The sequence below is a fragment of the Chelonus insularis genome, unplaced genomic scaffold (assembly GCF_013357705.1).
Source record: "Chelonus insularis isolate UGA/USDA-ARS -01 unplaced genomic scaffold, ASM1335770v1 contig_397_pilon, whole genome shotgun sequence".
NCBI classification, from domain to species: Eukaryota; Metazoa; Arthropoda; class Insecta; order Hymenoptera; family Braconidae; genus Chelonus; species Chelonus insularis.
In genome coordinates, this window is record NW_023276552.1 from 1,631,916 (window position 1) to 1,648,434 (window position 16,519).

General features: G+C 30.2%; 5 protein-coding genes and 1 long non-coding RNA gene across 8 annotated transcripts; 4 read left to right on the plus strand and 2 right to left on the minus strand.

Annotated features, from left to right (window-relative positions):
* Positions 1-31: 31 nt before the first annotated feature.
* Positions 32-340, minus strand: LOC118067852 (protein FMC1 homolog). The gene has a single exon (XM_035084833.1). The coding sequence runs from the start codon at positions 338-340 to the stop codon at positions 32-34; it is 309 nt and encodes a 102-aa protein (XP_034940724.1).
* Positions 210-14,461, minus strand: LOC118067730 (SRR1-like protein). Of its 2 annotated transcripts, none has more exons than XM_035084644.1 (4): positions 14,226-14,461; positions 1,279-1,445; positions 433-1,175; positions 210-352 (listed from the first exon to the last, which is right to left on the minus strand). In XM_035084644.1, exons 2-3 carry the CDS (start codon positions 1,404-1,406, stop codon positions 488-490), a joined length of 816 nt encoding a protein of 271 aa, XP_034940535.1. In that variant the 5' UTR covers positions 1,407-1,445; positions 14,226-14,461; the 3' UTR covers positions 210-352; positions 433-487. The 2 variants fall into 2 exon arrangements, with proteins under 2 accessions (XP_034940535.1, XP_034940536.1); XM_035084645.1 differs by lacking the exon at positions 14,226-14,461 and adding an exon at positions 3,881-4,033.
* Positions 3,325-4,132, plus strand: LOC118067732 (uncharacterized). The gene is made up of 3 exons (XR_004690421.1): positions 3,325-3,462; positions 3,541-3,922; positions 3,998-4,132. It is a non-coding gene; the product is annotated as an uncharacterized lncRNA (long non-coding RNA).
* On the plus strand, positions 8,225-12,725 carry LOC118067729 (uncharacterized). Of its 2 annotated transcripts, XM_035084642.1 has the most exons (3): positions 8,225-8,427; positions 10,559-10,909; positions 10,989-12,725. In XM_035084642.1, exons 2-3 carry the CDS (start codon positions 10,763-10,765, stop codon positions 11,874-11,876), a joined length of 1,035 nt encoding a protein of 344 aa, XP_034940533.1. In that variant the 5' UTR covers positions 8,225-8,427; positions 10,559-10,762; the 3' UTR covers positions 11,877-12,725. The 2 variants fall into 2 exon arrangements, with proteins under 2 accessions (XP_034940533.1, XP_034940534.1); XM_035084643.1 differs by lacking the exon at positions 8,225-8,427 and having other exon boundaries at positions 10,346-10,909.
* LOC118067731 (uncharacterized) lies at positions 12,802-14,194 on the plus strand. The gene is made up of 3 exons (XM_035084646.1): positions 12,802-12,984; positions 13,389-13,636; positions 13,771-14,194. Exons 1-3 carry the CDS (start codon positions 12,924-12,926, stop codon positions 13,900-13,902), a joined length of 441 nt encoding a protein of 146 aa, XP_034940537.1. The 5' UTR covers positions 12,802-12,923; the 3' UTR covers positions 13,903-14,194.
* A 266-nt stretch (positions 14,462-14,727) lies between the features above and the next one.
* LOC118067738 (glutaminyl-peptide cyclotransferase-like) lies at positions 14,728-16,365 on the plus strand. Its single transcript, XM_035084656.1, has 6 exons — positions 14,728-14,920; positions 15,014-15,157; positions 15,237-15,506; positions 15,597-15,758; positions 15,827-16,052; positions 16,128-16,365. Exons 1-6 carry the CDS (start codon positions 14,831-14,833, stop codon positions 16,277-16,279), a joined length of 1,044 nt encoding a protein of 347 aa, XP_034940547.1. The 5' UTR covers positions 14,728-14,830; the 3' UTR covers positions 16,280-16,365.
* Positions 16,366-16,519: the final 154 nt, after the last annotated feature.

Genomic DNA, 16,519 nt, shown 5'->3' on the forward strand with positions numbered 1-16,519 from the left:
AAGAAATTAAAAAATTTCATGGTTCTTAAATTTATTTTGGATCGTGAGGAAGTTTGAATCCAACTAAATCGGCAGTTTCACGAATACTTCTTTCTCCTACACCAGCGTATTGAGTTTGAATTTCGTTATAAGCTCGTTGTGAGCTTAAATAACAATTGTAAGTCTTTGCTAGATATTCTAACTCTTCACGTGCTTTGCAAAGAGTTTCTGAAGTTTCTTTGTGAGCTCTAGCTTGTTCCAAGATGTACTGAACCATGATATTATCCTTGATTTTGCCCTCGCTGGCTATATGACGAATTTCTCGAAAAAGAGAACGAATCAGTTGAAGATTAGAATTCATCTTTTTGAATCCCTGTAATTAAAAAAATTATCATTCTATCAAATTATAACGTTTTGAGGATTATTTAATTATCTTAAAATAAGAAAAATTACCGTTTGATAACATTTAATCTAAAGATATCAAAATTTATATAAAAATGTTATTAAATTAATCACGTCTTTGATTAATCTCATCAGATGGTGAATAAGGAGGTCCGTTCAAGGAATTCCAAAACTCTTCCGGCACATTGGAAAGAGTTAATTTGGGGAATACATGAATCGAAGTACTATTAAATGCATGATTTAACGGATATTCTGTATTAATTGAATCATTATTTATAGAAATTTCGTGGACAAATGGAGTCAGCTTATTAATCATTTCAACGGAGTCCTTGAAATCCTCATCAATTCCAATAGTTTGGGCTATTTCAGTAAAACTGTTGGTCATAAAAATACAGTTATTGAGATCTATTCCCCTATTAGCATAAACACAATTTGCAATCAGGCCTTGACAAAGGTGAGGCATATAAAAAAGTGTCAGATTATCATCAGCTTTTCTTAAGGCTCTTTCATTGGTTTCTATCATAAATAAACCAAGAGTCTTTAATACTTCTATTTCTTTGGAAAAAAATACTGGATCGTAAAGATGAACTCGACTTTGGTAGCGAGACTTTATGGTTAATAAAGCGGCCAATTGATATTTCGCAGCTCGACATTCTGAGAAATTGCCTAAACCATAGCAAACAATTTCTGGTATCACTTCCTTATTGAGGATATTCAAGGACTCCGCCAAACCGTTGTATATTATTTGTCTATATGGAGAATTCCGCAGTGATATGACAGCATCAAGGACTGTGCTGAAAACATTTTGGTAAAAAAAACACGTTGAGGTTAAGCGCGTGTTTGGAGATCAACTACATCAACTTAAGTAGTTAAAAATGATGATTTCATGCAACTTACCGTAGCAGCCTTTCAGTATCAATTTCAGGTTCAACAATATCTCTCACAGGACCAGGAACTCGAGGCACAAAACGTCTTCTTCCAAATCTTCCACGCCTGACAACTTGAAACCCGTCAAACCCTGGCATTTTGGAGATGGGACTTGGGTTTCACGCTACTTTATCATTCTGGAAAGAGATATTCATGCGCATCAGTATACCAAGTGTAGGTAAAGTTGATGATGGATGATAAGTTAGTTATTTTTTGTGAATTGTCGGTAAATTCTGACAAAATGAACAATAACCTATTTTAAATTGTATAAATAATCATTCTCAGTAAATATTAGTATTAAGAATGCGTTACAAAATAAATGGATAATTATATTAATTAAGTAAAAAGTATTTTGAGCTCTTCTATATAAAGCCGGTTGTTGAAGTCATTTAGTTTAGTCACTTCAAGCATGATGTAAACCTCATAAAAATATAAAACCCTCTTTGAATTTTCTGGTCATACTGCACATAAAGTTTTACCATATTCGTCTAACTACACATTTTTTTATGGTCTTTATGACAAAAACAATAGTTTGACATTAAGGACTTCAATCTTAATTACCAGAAAGTTAATTCACAATGTAGTGCACGTAAGTTTACGCTATTCTGACACGTCAATAGGGCAAACTCATTAGCGAATGAATGAGTGCCAGCAAATGAGCAAATTTATGAGAGGTACATTCGCCTATCCATACACAAATTAACATAAAGTTGATACAAGTATTCACTCATCTGCAGAATATCTTCAAGCACTATTTATAAACAGTTCTGAAGAGCAGAGAACTTTTATTTTGAAATAAAAAGTCTGTGAAGTTATCAAAAAAATTAAGAGCCATAAAAATGAAAGGAAAAAATTTTAATTAAATTTACATACATAAAACATGAAATTTTTTATTCAGCCAAATAATTTATGTAAAATAAAAGAAAGTTAGATTTATGAATTTATAAGCAAAGCAACGTATTTTTTGCTAAATGTGAAAGCTTCTCATGAATCATATTCCTAAATAAACATGAAAATGGTTGAGATAAATCATATGAAGCATAACTGATTCAGTTGTAATTAATCCTTCCGTTACATAATTAAAAATAAACAGTAAAACAAATCTAGATCTAGAGCTATCTGAATAATTACTTAACACCTGATGTCTTGATCATTACAGTACTTGTTGGAATATACTATGCATATCACTTCATTTTAATTATTACAACTGTAGGTTTTATCCTTGTACATTATGTCTAACCTTGAATACATATTATTTACCTGAATAAAAATTAAAGAGATTTTATAATGAAAATAAAAAAGTAGACTTTCTGCAGTCATAAAAAGCTGATATAAATATATACAAATATTTAAAAATATCTGCTGATGATGTGCTTCATTAATTTAATGATAGACTTTTAGGTGACAAATTAAAAGATCAGGATTACAGTCTAGAATCTAACAATAACAGATGACTAATCATAGTTAATTTATAGAAAATATATAGAAAGAAGGTCATATTGCCTTTTTTAATTTATAAAAAAAAAATTAGAATGACGTAGGCGCCAGTATGTCGTACATACTCTTCAACGAAGCACTTGCTATTTATAATTAACAACACGAGATGAATGACATTGTGAATATTTTATTTACTGAAATACGTTGAACCATTCACTCAAAAATTCAAGAATTAAGATTAATCATCGTAATCGACGTGTAAAATTTTCAGACGTTATCGGTCAACATCATCAAGGGGATCTTAACAATATTTTATCAGACCAGACGCTTTTCAATTTGCTCTGACATCATTTATCTCATCGTTTCTTTCTACAAATGTGAGATTATTATTCAAGTTCATCAGATCTGCAAAGAAGAGTTCATTAAATATGAAAATGTTTCTTTTTTCTACTGTATTTTTCTCATTTGGGTAAGTGAAAAACATATTTACAATTTAGATACTAAGCAATTAACATTACTGATTTTTTTCCTATCTATTTCAGGTTAATTTTCATATTGAATTCTTCGTAAAAATAAAGAAGATTAAATTATTTTTATTTTATCCTGGTTTTGTTTATCTCATTATGACTTCCTTTTAATGCAAGATCTTCGTTCAACTCTATTAAACCTGCAGTTTAGAATAATTAAACTAAACCACATTTGTTTCACAGTTTGTGGGTAAGAAAGAAAAAAGATATTTGCAATTTGCATAATATCATTCTTACTATTATTTACTGTTATTATTATTAATTTTAGTGTAATTCTGTACGTAAAGATAAGATAAGAACAACACTACTCCGGCAGTAACATATAAAGTTCTTATTTCTTCGATATTTTTATTCACTATCGATGAACACATGATTATTTTGATTCTTGAACTTAATTCTTTGGTTAATTTTAATATTCTATGTCAAGGCATTTAAACAAATTAACTTTCTGACCTAATTACGATCATTGTAATAAGTCATTAAAAAGTAATCATCATGTTATGACTGGAATAAATATTGTTCTTTTGATAACAAAGTAAATCCACTCATGTAAAACATTGTAAGTAGTTAAGTGAAACAATACAAGAACTTAACTTGCGACAACTTACGTTCAACTTCAACAGTAGAATTCAAATCGCAAAAGCACTTTGGTATGCACTTGTCTTCTTTTTCCATTTATTTCTCTTTTTATGTTTCCCACTCTGATTCTTGTCATTCTTTTCTAGCTGCCTGTCAATGACATTTGTGTTATGAAGCGACTTGTAAGTGTGATAGAAAGAGGAAATGAATATTGATATGGTCACTACATTGTCAATAAATTTTTTTTTTTTTTTTACAAATAATTGCTAACTAGTATCACAGGATGTTCAACGATGCTTGAAGAAATTGTGCTATTTTCGAAGCACTTGTTCCTTCTCACGTGGACAATAAAGGAATAATTGATAGTTTTGATGTAGCAATCCTTTTGTCCATCCCACCTCATTTTGTTTCCTTATCATTTGCTGTTATTATAAAGACCACGTCATCATCAATGAAAATATCGTAAAGAATCAATTTTGATTAAAGAAAGAATGAATAAATGTAAACAACGTGTTATTCCAATAAAAAAAATATTGCAATATGAAAGAATATCTAACCAGATTACTGTGATTCATTTTAATTTATCAATATTTTTAAATATCTATTTTAATGGAATATTAATTATTTTCTTCCACACTTATATTTAAAAATCATCAGTAATATTTTATTTTTATCTTTATACTTTGATAAAAAAATTTTTTAACGATTTTTATGATAGGCATAACTCCAGTCTATGTAAGATAAAAAGTTATAAAGCAATTTTTCCGTTGTTTTTTCTAGTTTATCATTCTTTTTTTATTGAAGAAATTAATGCATCAAGTGTTTTTACAATCATAGATGAAGTGTCAAGCCGACAACGAGCAGGTCATCTACCTCATTATCAGTTTGAAAGATGTTACAACCAGTGCAATACTTGTAATCACTCAATTAATTGAAGTATCAATTGGGCAACTATTAAATGTAAAGTCAATTATAATCATCATCATCATCGTGACTTGAATGGAAAGAAAGCCAAGACGCAAAAAAGAATTCACATCCTGCTGACACCTGCAGTCCACCTGGTAAGAAACAATCAGACTTCCAAGCGAGACTTGAATAAATTAATACAAATGATTATAGCATCCTCTTATTTAGTGTCAATTGGCAAAGATAGAAAATAGAACGGAAGTAAAAGTATCCTGTTATTTAATTCCATAAGCCAAGGATTTTAATTGTAACTCGATTCATAACTTCTAGGCAAAATCAACTAGATTTTCCTACAAAACACCTTTATATACTTATAATTATTTTCATTTTTGTTATTCTTCAAATGAATCACATTTAATTTTAATGTCATGAACTTCCTGAGTAATAAGAGAAGCTTCGAATTAATGTCACAGAATATTATGAATCATTCAGAGTTTCAAGTGTACATATAGCATGCGTAATAAGACTTACGGAATTTAATTACCAAGTACTATTAATTACTTGATCTAATCGTAGACTTGATATTATTGAGCAAGTTATTTCTTAAGATTTGTACAATCGTCTGGTTGATTACAGCAAAAACCTAAGTAAAAATACTAGATAATACTAATATTGCTCCTGATGATTTAAAGAAACCTATTCAATAGCGGATGCATTGACGAAAAAAAAAGCTATCAAATAAAAACACTGAAGGTTTTCCTATGTGATTACTTCTGAGTCTGGTAGCAGATCGATTACCTAATACTACTTCTTTTCAGCTGCTTGACAATGAATGTGTCCTTTAACGCATCAACGGTTATTAACATTCAACTACTTCACCAAAACTTCCTCAAGATATTGTATCAGTTTAGCTAACGATTGATAACTCTTTGACACAATTAGTTGGCTATTATAGATCCAATGATGATAAATATGATTTTTCCATTTTTCTTGACCTTTGATTTAATCATGCTGATGTACTCATGTGATATATGGAATAAAAGTCAAGTTTGTGCTGTTTATACAATGAGATTAAATGTAGATCTGGTATACAGAATATTTGATACTTTAACAGCTAAAGAGTTGGGGATTTGTGTTAAGCACGCAATCATTTTACTGCTCTCGACCTTCGCGGGATTCTTATCAATGCACGAGACAGGAATAAAAATAAACAAATCATTAATTCATATGTCTTTTTTGCAGCAAACAAAAGATGAATTGAACTTTCTTTTTCAACTGATTTTATTGTTAAATTTTTAGAATAAAGAATTCTAAATGTGACATAGATAAATTTATGGTAAGAGTTTAACAAGTGACTCATGAAAAGGGCGAATAGTTATTGGCACGCGACCAAGAATGAAGTAGGGGTGAATATTCGAAGCGATTCACTATCTCTGTTCCTGTTGTGATGAAGTCGAGGGTCAAAATGAACCGAGGTTAAAGTAAATAAGCAGCTATTCTTACTCCACTAACGTTAGCTTGTTCCAGTCTGATGTTGGAGAATGAAAAATTGACGAAAGTTGCAATTGAAGGGATATGACAGAGGCACATGCTTCAATTAATATAACCATGTGCTCAATCATCTTTTCTAGACACAGATAGATGAAGAAAGTGGAAGCTTCTGAATGATGAACAAGCAATATGTAATATTATCAAGGGAAGAAGTATGAAATTATTTTTGCTTGAAGGTCTAGAGTCTAGTTACTTATTTTCCAAGGGTTCTTTTCACTTGGTCTAAAAGTGAGGAAAGAAATTGAAGCCTTGAGAGTTTTGCTGTTAAATATTTCCTCTCAAAGTTTGCTGATTGGATGGTCAACATATGGAACTCTGCTTATAAGACTTCTCAAGGAAATTGAAATAAACGAACTTCATGCTACGGAAATAGAAAAATTGTCAATAAAATAATACAATTATTTAAACAGATGAAAAGGCTAAAGTGAAGAATAATATTTTTTATTATGCTTTTTTTTCGATAATCTTCAAAAGAAGAGAACAAATAAATGGAGATTAATGATCAACATGGTAGATAAACACTCAAATGATATTAAGCTGTTGAATAAATAATGAAATTATAAGAAAAATATTAAAAGCCATTTTATTGGACTTTTTATTTATAAAATAATTAAGAGATTTATAGCAACAGTTCGCCAGTAAAATGATAATAATAATTTCAAGAGCTAAATTTGTACTCTATTCAGCTGTTTAAAGCTCCAAAATTATGTTAAGCTTACTTAACTATTTTTCTCTTAGGGAGAATCATAGAGTTCTTATTTTGTTAGTGGATCGATGATGCACTAGACCCCCTCGAAAATAACGATCGCACACAACTCATAGTTTACTCAAGGCTATGGCCTCTTAAGTGAGAATATCGCTCCTTTTTTTCCTCTTTCACTTCTATCACTTCTCTCTCGTATATTCTTAGATATTGAAATAAAAAAATCTTGTCATTGCTCTTCGATCATGTACAGAATTTATGATTACATATTAAGTATTGAAAAATGTCTGATAAAAATGTTGTATCTTGTTTGTATTTCTAGTAATTTCTGAAAGCAATTCATTGATTGTGGTTTCATATTATTTTGATGTGTTTTAAGTATATTTTTTAATTGACCCAATTGTCTTAGTTATCATTTTGTGTATAACACTATTGATTTATATGTAATGATATTTATGATTTATTCAACAAGTCTTTCTAACTCTTTTTCGCTAGTTAGGACTTGAGTTTCTATTTTTATTTAATTTCAACATCTTCAAAGCCACAACGGAAGTATAATTGACTAATTTTTTGTCAAAATTTTTCAGCATAATAACAACAGGAAATAATTTTCATTTATTATCTATTAGATTGAATCACTCCTTTTTTTACTTCAATTTTTAAAATAAGTTTTCCTATTCTTTTCATAGAAAAGCTTTGAAAATTAATTTAAAAATTATTTTCAAGCAAAAAGCGAAATTAATTAACGTGAAATAAAATTACAGAGCATATAATGAACATCTAGCTTTGCTCTCAGCCTTGATAAAATGCTTTGTAAGATTATTTGACTTTAATTAATCGTAATATTTTTTATATTTTTTTTTTGGTTCAGTCATTATTATTATCCTATTGAAAATTAATCAAGAATGTTTAATCGACCAGTAGTAGTCCTATTTCTTTCAGAAAAAAAAAAAATCAATAATTTTTTAGCATCATCAAGCATCACCAATCAAGCAAATGTGTGTGTTAATTGTTTTAATTTTTTATGTCGTTAAAGTGACCACACGAGGGAAGACGAAGGGGGATACTCAGGGGCGAATGAAATATAAAATAAAGGTAGTGGTGGTGGTGTCAAAGAAGGAGAGTCACCAGCAACGATGGGAGGTTGAGGGTAAGAGGGGGGGATGAGTCACACACTCCGCAAGTTCTTGGGGCACATAGTACGAGTGCACTGGTCGCCAAACTCTCAGTCTGAGCGCAACTTCCTTCTTCTACTGATGATAGAAGCCTCAGAGGTGAAGTTTAAATTTTTTTCACTGAGTGAAAACAATTTATGAGCATCTTTTAACACACATTGACTTTATAATATGAAGTTTATCAAGTGATTCTGCTCCAGTCTCAACTAAAAATACTCCAGGATGGAATAAAATTTTTATAGTGAGTTTAAGTGATGACAATTTTATTTATTTATCCTTTTTTGTTTTTTTTTTAATTTAATGACAACATAAAGCTGTCTTATTTCCAACTGTGAATTAAAAATATTTTTCAACAATTTTATTAAATCAGTAATTAGGATAAATAAAATGGATTTCCTAATTAAAAATGACATGGGAAAAAAACATCTGTGAGGGAGGGTTTTAAATCCAAAGGGGAAATGGTGTTGGTTTAGTCACATCAAATCAAGTGAGCCAGCTGACAGTGTCATATTTAGTTAGAGACCTGAATGTCAGATTAAGTGAGTAATATATACAGAATAGGCACTAGAGTATCGACTACGTCGTATTAAAATGCCGTGAATTAATCAAGATCAATGATAATCAAGAATGAAGGCCAAGAAATCCAATGTGCTAATAAGAATCGGCACAAGAGAAGAGATTGATCCTACTAATAAGCACGTGTGCTTCCAAGGTGTTGATAAATATAAATTACTGATCATATTAAAATGATACTAATAAATAAAGCATCACCATTCTTTCATGATAATGATACTCTTTCATGACTATTATTATCATCAATGTTGCTAATAAAAGGAAATCACTTGAAAACAAATTTTTATGGTGGACAGAAGCTTCTTAAGCTTAGCGTGGGTGCTACATGCTCTTCAATTAAAAATGAAGTCACAACCTTGAAGAGAAAAGTATTTTTGGAGAACATATTAACTTAGCAACTGGAAAAAATGCATCAGTCTTGTAGGCATTTGATTTATGCTTTGATGTTATCAACATACATGTATCCAAGCATTGTGCTAAAGTTGGAAAGAATATAAAATAATGATGGATCTAGACAGTTTACAAAACTATTTTTGTTAACTCAAATTCAACAGAGCTATAGTTAATCTTTAAATCCAAGAAATTATTTTAAAATTAAAAATAAAATAACTTCCTCTCTGATTTACACCTCTAGCAAGTTATTTTTTATTATGAACCTGACGTTTACTTTATTATCTCCAAGAAGTAAATCATAATTAAGACAGTTATTTTTTTCTTCATTTTGTGCATTGTATTTTTTTTTTTTCAGTAGGTTCACTTGAAATACCACAAGTAAATGTTTCCTTATGATAATTTTCTTTCAGAGATATCAGCAAAACGTACAGTTGATAATTAAAAATGATAATGTATATTTAATGGAAAGAATTTTCGGATATTAACATTCTTAAATGAATGATATAAAAATAAAAAAGAAATTTTATATTTTCTGGTTAAATAGAGCGAAACTTTTGTCTCTGGCCGATCGCATTGACTAGACACGCGAGGACACGATTACATACGTTTCCATTTGGTTGCACATGTGCTAACGACAACAATCATACGTACATTATACTGAATACCACTTATGCCATCGTGTTGGCAATTATTCGCAATATTTCTCTGATAAATATGATAAAGGTTGAGGAAATGAGATGCGTGAATTTCACACGCATCAATGTACTTCTTAAATGCAAAATGATTGTGTCAAAGATATCACTAAATATATGAAAAATGCTTGAAAAGAGAAAGAAGAACAGAAGTAAGATAAAAGAGACACGTGAGTAGAATGTGAACAGACTTGTGGTATTGCCAAGGATTTGCTTATATGTAATATTAAATGATCTAGACGTCACGGTAGATAATAAGTTTACAAGGAAATCAAAGGAATAATAAATTCTATATAATAAAAACAACTTAGTTTTTAGTTTCACTTCTATAAAAGAAAGTTGAAAAAAAAAAATCATCGACTATTGTTCAACTAGTGTTCTGACATTGAATTATTTTATTCTGAATTAAAAAGAAAGAATAATTTATGTAATATAAATAATTACATTGAAATAGTTTTTGAATAATACATTGAAAGATTTATTTTGTTGTTATGATAAATGATAAAGTATGTACGGAATTGTAATGGTAAACAAAAGATAATACAGTTGATATTTGCACTAAATAAATAGAATAATTAGTATGCATATTTGTAGTATTTTTTATATTTCTAAAACGGAAATAATTAGTATTATGGGAATGTATATTATAAGTATTATGAAAGAAGTGACAGAGGTCAGGAGATAATACTTGCAAATTTTTTGGTTTGTTTTCAGGTAGACATTCTTGCGTGCAGAAAAAATAGAGACGTCAGACTAGAAGTGAATAGCGGAGAAAAAACAGTTACTTCACAAGGAGGGATGAAGAAAGAAGAGAAAAAAATGAACAATGGAGTGTAATTGAGAAAAAAATGTAGCAAGATTTAATATTATATTTTGTGAGCTTGGTGAATAATCCTGCAGATTAAAAAAAGCACAGTGATGGCCATGACATCAGGAACAAATAAGTGGGCCTCAAGGGCTGTGGTGATTCTACAACTCGCAGCATGGAGTGCTGTTGGTATTGTGCTGCTGCAAAAAGGTGTGTCGTCGCTTCAGAAAGAATCAGAGCCACGAAATATTAGTCAGGTAAGCTTTATTTTAGCTTTCAACTAAAGCATGTAGTTTAATTCATCATTTAAAAATTTGGATTCATTTTAATTTGTAGATTATTCCTATAAGTTCTCCTAGTTTTCATCCGTCAGAAGACAAAGATCTTTCAGTTATTCCCATCATCAGTGAACATACAAAGGTGAAAGAGAATCCCAATCCACAGAATAGTATTTTGAGTGAAAAATTACAAGGTGGAGGAATAAATCGTGATGTTCTTGCTGACAAATCTAAAGTGAATGCTCCAGGGACTCTAGAGTTCAATGAAGAAATCGATGGACCAAAGGTGCTAGAGAGTGTTGATCCACTAGCTAAAGAAGAGCTAGAAAAACAAAAAGAAATATTAGAGGAAATAAATAATCTAAAAAAGACTGTAAAACAAAAAAAAGTTGATGATACGTACAAAAAAGATACTGATGAGTTAATTCCAAGTAATAAATCTAAAGGTTTTTCTTCTATAAAGTTAGTGGACAATAAAAATCTACTAAATTCAAGTGCTGCAGATCAAGAAAACCAAAGAGTTTCAGAGAAGACTGATGATGTATCTTTAAAAAGTACTCATGTGAATATATTTCAAACAGAAGATCATCTTGAGAATAAAACTGTTCCAGCATCATCGACATCAAAGCCGAGTGTTTGGGAAACCAGAAGACGACTTAGATTATCACATTTGAGTGGAGGTGGAGCAGCTGCAGCTGTTGCTATGGTTGCTGTTGGAGCAGTGATGTTAGTCTTAGGACCAGCGGTGATAGTCTTACGAGCACTTGATGAACGTCGACAGGAAAGAAGATTTCAAAAGCTAGCAGCACGAGATGATTTACCGCCAACTTATGAGCAAGCAACTCTGATGGATGAAGCGCCTAGATACTCTAGCTTGAGTTTGAATACCATTCTTGGACCACCGCCACCACCATCACCAACTCCAGCTCGAGTTCATTTGGTCTAAATGATTTTCCGACATGAAAAAACAATTTTAAGTGACATCAAAAAGTGTTTATTTAGTGAGAGTTGAAATAATAAATGAACATAATCTTGTGCTTTTTCAAGTATTTTTAGCTAAATTCAAGTGTTCTCACGAATGATTTCCGTCCATGAAAAAATAGTAAGAGTTCCCAAGTTTGTCAGAATAATTTTGGAATAAGAAACATTGAAATGACACTGTGATGAGTAAATTCTTTAACCTTAGTGATATGTCAAGCTCCTGGCACAAGCATCAAAACCAATTATTCTCAATTGACCGGGAATTGACCCCAGTGAACTCGTTGGTATCAACACCTAACACTTATTTAAGCAATTATTGCATTTATATTGCAAAAATTGAACTAGAGAAGAATCTTATTCACATCTCAGATCCAGATATTAAAGCGGAAAAATCTGTTTTATCGTTCATTCATATTGAATAAATTCTATAAGTGATGAAAAAAGATTTCGATGCTCGACTGTTAATAATATTATTATCAACTACGTGTGTAATTAATCAATCAAGTAATTAGTATAATTATAAATTTTAAATTAATTTGAAATGTACATAAAAATCAAGTCATTTATTTATATGAACTTGTTTTTATCAGTTAAATACTAAATTAGATTTTTAGAGTATTAAAAACTGTTAATTATCAAATGTGAGAAGACTGAGTGTGAGCATTTTGATGAAGTTGGTTGGTATTGAAAAATAATGACATAAGATTCTAAAGAAAATGTTATTTTAATTGTATATAATTGCGATAATATATCTTAAAATATTTATAAAGACTCTTATGTGGGAATGAATAAAGTGATTGAAAAGATGATGGTACAAACTATTAGTATTAAATTATTATTTCGATAGATTCTTGCGTAATCCTTTGATAGAATCACCAATCTTTTTATGTAAATACACATGTCTCCAAGTATTTACCTTTAAATGCAGTAGTAATAAACTTGCACCTGGAGAACAAGTAAAAAATAATCAAGAAAAAGTCAAGGTTTTGATAGTTTGCAGGCAAGTCGTGAGATGGCGAATGAGAATACACCAAGTGAAATGGATAGAACTGAAGCAGCTCCTCTAACAAGTGGTAAGTAGTATTTGTCATCATCATCATTATTATCATGATCATCTTGGTGATTTATTGGTAATAAAATTTTCATTCGATTGACTTGAAAAAGATTTTGTACGAATAATAATTGAAAGACTAGGCAAAAAATGTAGCGTAATAAATTGTAGATGAAGAATAAGTATGTTGGATTCAAGTGTTGTTTATACTCGTAACTGATTGTACTCTCAGCTGTGTCAGTGTCTCACGTGTATAGATGAATCGTCTTTGTGTGGAAGATCAAGTTGCCAAAGAAATACAAGTACGACAGCGTCAACTACCTTTTTATTTTTTCTTTCAATAGAAACTGGGTTACAAATTAAAGTCCAACTGCTATATTGTTATCTGAGAGAAGAAAAAAAAAATGGATAAATAAAATGTTTCAGAACGTAGATATGGAGTATTCAGAGCAGGATTGGCAGCAGCATTGATTCTAATTGTGGTACTGGCAGGAGCAGGTATTGCTCTTCTCTTTGGAATTCGTGATGGGAGAATTTTATTGGGGATTCTATTGCTACTGATGTTATTGAGTGCAACAATAGCCCACTTGTGGTTCTGGTGGCTGCATCGTAAAGCCGCAAAAAGGCGAGAACGTGCAGCTAATGAATGGGTATCGTCTACTCTATCTCGACAGGTTTGCTCAATTTTTGAATTCTAATTTATTAGATTATGAGTGGTAGTTTATAATTTAATTGACATGATGCTTTATCGTGAATATTTTCAATAAAATTAACTGAGCTCCAATAATTGAATTCTTCTTCACTTCAGGCAACTTTAATTGGTTCCAATCAAGGGACTTCGAATAATTTATCAGATCTCCGATATGAGAAATTATCACAAAAATCCTCATCAAGACATGAACCCCCACCGGGTTATCATATTGTGGAACAAAATAATTGATAGCAACTAATGAGACTTGGACTGAATTCAGAATATAGGCTTAGGTAAATGTGTCATATTTTATGAGTAAACGTGGAGTTATTGATACTAAATTTAAACCTAAAAACAAAGTTTAATCATGGATTTGGGTCTTAAGATATCAATAATTAAATGATTTTATTACCATTAAAATGGAGTTTTAGAGTTTTAAGATCATTTGTATTTTTATAATATCACACATTGCCTTAATTATTTTTCTAGCCTCCTTTAGAATGTATTTTATATATTGTTGATGTGAAAAAAGTTTAATAAATTTATCTTTTGTATAATCTATATTTTCTTACCTTGCAGAAAAGCTATCTGTATCATTCACTAAAAGTCACAATGGTTATGATATGCTTTGTCATGTTGACATTTCAGTATGCAACGGTATTTCGAGATTAAATTAATTAAATTCGTATAAATGCACGTTCAACATAACCTCATTAATATCTTTATATAATATCAAAGACAATCTACGGCGTAATTAATAATAATAACGAGAAAAACAATGTCTCAGTGTCCGAACCGGCTTGATTTGTTTTTTTTTTGTCTGAATCATAACAAAGAAATTTTCCAAACTTTTAGTTAGCGATGCCAAAACGTGATGTCGCTACTCGTTTACAAACAATCTATATCGAGATCAAACTTACCGACTGTTAATAATAAACTGTGTTGTTGACATAATAGATTTCATAGTTTTGTTTCTTCCGTGCAATTACCATCTAGGGAAGGAATTTTTTTGGATTCTCTGCATTGGACATGGAACTATAGAGTTTCAGCCTTTTTGTGTGCGTCACAGAATTTCTGTGTATATCTATACATTTTCTGGTTGCAGTATGTTAATGTCAATCCGTGATGCTTTCCATCTAAAAGAATTTAGTACTATTGTAACTTTTAAGCTAGTAAAATGCTTCGAATGTGGTTGATTCTTTTCATAACAATAACAAGTTGTATAGCTCTTCAACAAAGCTTAAAATCTTCTTTCCGGAATGAGAAAGTTTGTAACATATGTTAACCTTTCTATTGTTTACTTCAATTTTTTCATGTTTTACTTAATATTTATCATATAATTTTAAATATCTTTTTATAGCAACTTCATACAGCGAAAAGGCTCTCGGATGAGGAAATTATTCGATTAAATGATTTAACTAATGTTACAAACATTGATGAAATTTTGGACAACATTTGTGTGGTAAGAAATGTCGGAAGTCCAGGACATGACAAAGTTAGGGATGTAAGTATAAAAATTCTCTTTCTACATAAAACATCAGAAAGTTCATACAATTATACTTACTTGTGGACATAAATTCTAGTATATACATAGGTCTATGAAAGATCTAGGCTGGAATGTGGACATAGACCATTTCCAAAGCCCAACTCCAATTTTTGGAGTACTTGAATTTGATAATATCATAGCAACATTAAATCCAAATGCTAGAAGATATTTAGCATTAGCTTGTCATTATGATTCTAAATATACTGAAGAGGGAAATTTCGTAGGGGCTACAGATAGTGCTGTACCCTGTACACAGCTAATAAATTTAGCTACTGTCATGAAAAAACAATTAGAACCTTTAAAAACTGTAAGTATAAACGACATTAAAAATTAAAATATTTTCTGATAAATTCGAATGATTTTGATCTATTTAATAAATCTTTTTATTATATGGTAGACAGACGTCAGTTTGATGTTCATATTCTTTGATGGTGAAGAAGCATTTAAAAGTTGGGGACCGACTGATTCAATTTATGGAGCTAGACACTTAGCTAAAAAATGGCATAATATTAAACGCACTTATGGAACTGAAAATGATATTAGTAACTTAGATAGAATGGTAAATTATTTTATGTCACATGCTTCATCGAATTCACAAATGGCAATTAAATTGAATTTCTTGTGTAGGACATGCTGGTATTATTGGATCTGATAGGAGCTCCAGATATGTATTTTTATAGTTATTTTGATGAGACAGCTCGCTGGTATTTACAACTCATGCAAGCAGAAGAAAAATTGAGTAATTTAACATTACTCCAAAATTATCCACATGATCTTTCAGATCCAAAATATTTCAAACCTTACTCCGTTTCATCTCAAGTTGAAGATGATCACATACCTTTCTACAGTAGAAGTAAAATAAACATTAATTTTTTTTTATCATATAAATCAATATTTACTTAAAATTTAATTTTAAATTATTTTACAGATGTGCCTATTCTTCATATAATTCCGTCGAAATTTCCTTCATTTTGGCATCGTCCAGAAGATAATAGATCTAATATTGACATGGTAACAATAGAAAATTTAAATAAAATTTTACGAGTATTTATTGCTGCATATTTTGCACTTGATGTGTAAACTAATAATAAATTTATGACATTTTTACTCTTTTTTGACATGTACATATTTTCGTTTTTACGTAAAAATTATTTAATGGATCGATAAAGTAATATAAAAATATTTACCAAAATGTTTATAATATTTATTTAAAGCTATCAAAATTCATTTTTATTTTATAAGCATATAAAACAATTTTTATTAGAAAAATACTAAAACTTTATGTATTGAAAATATGAATACAATGGGTGGGTAATGTGA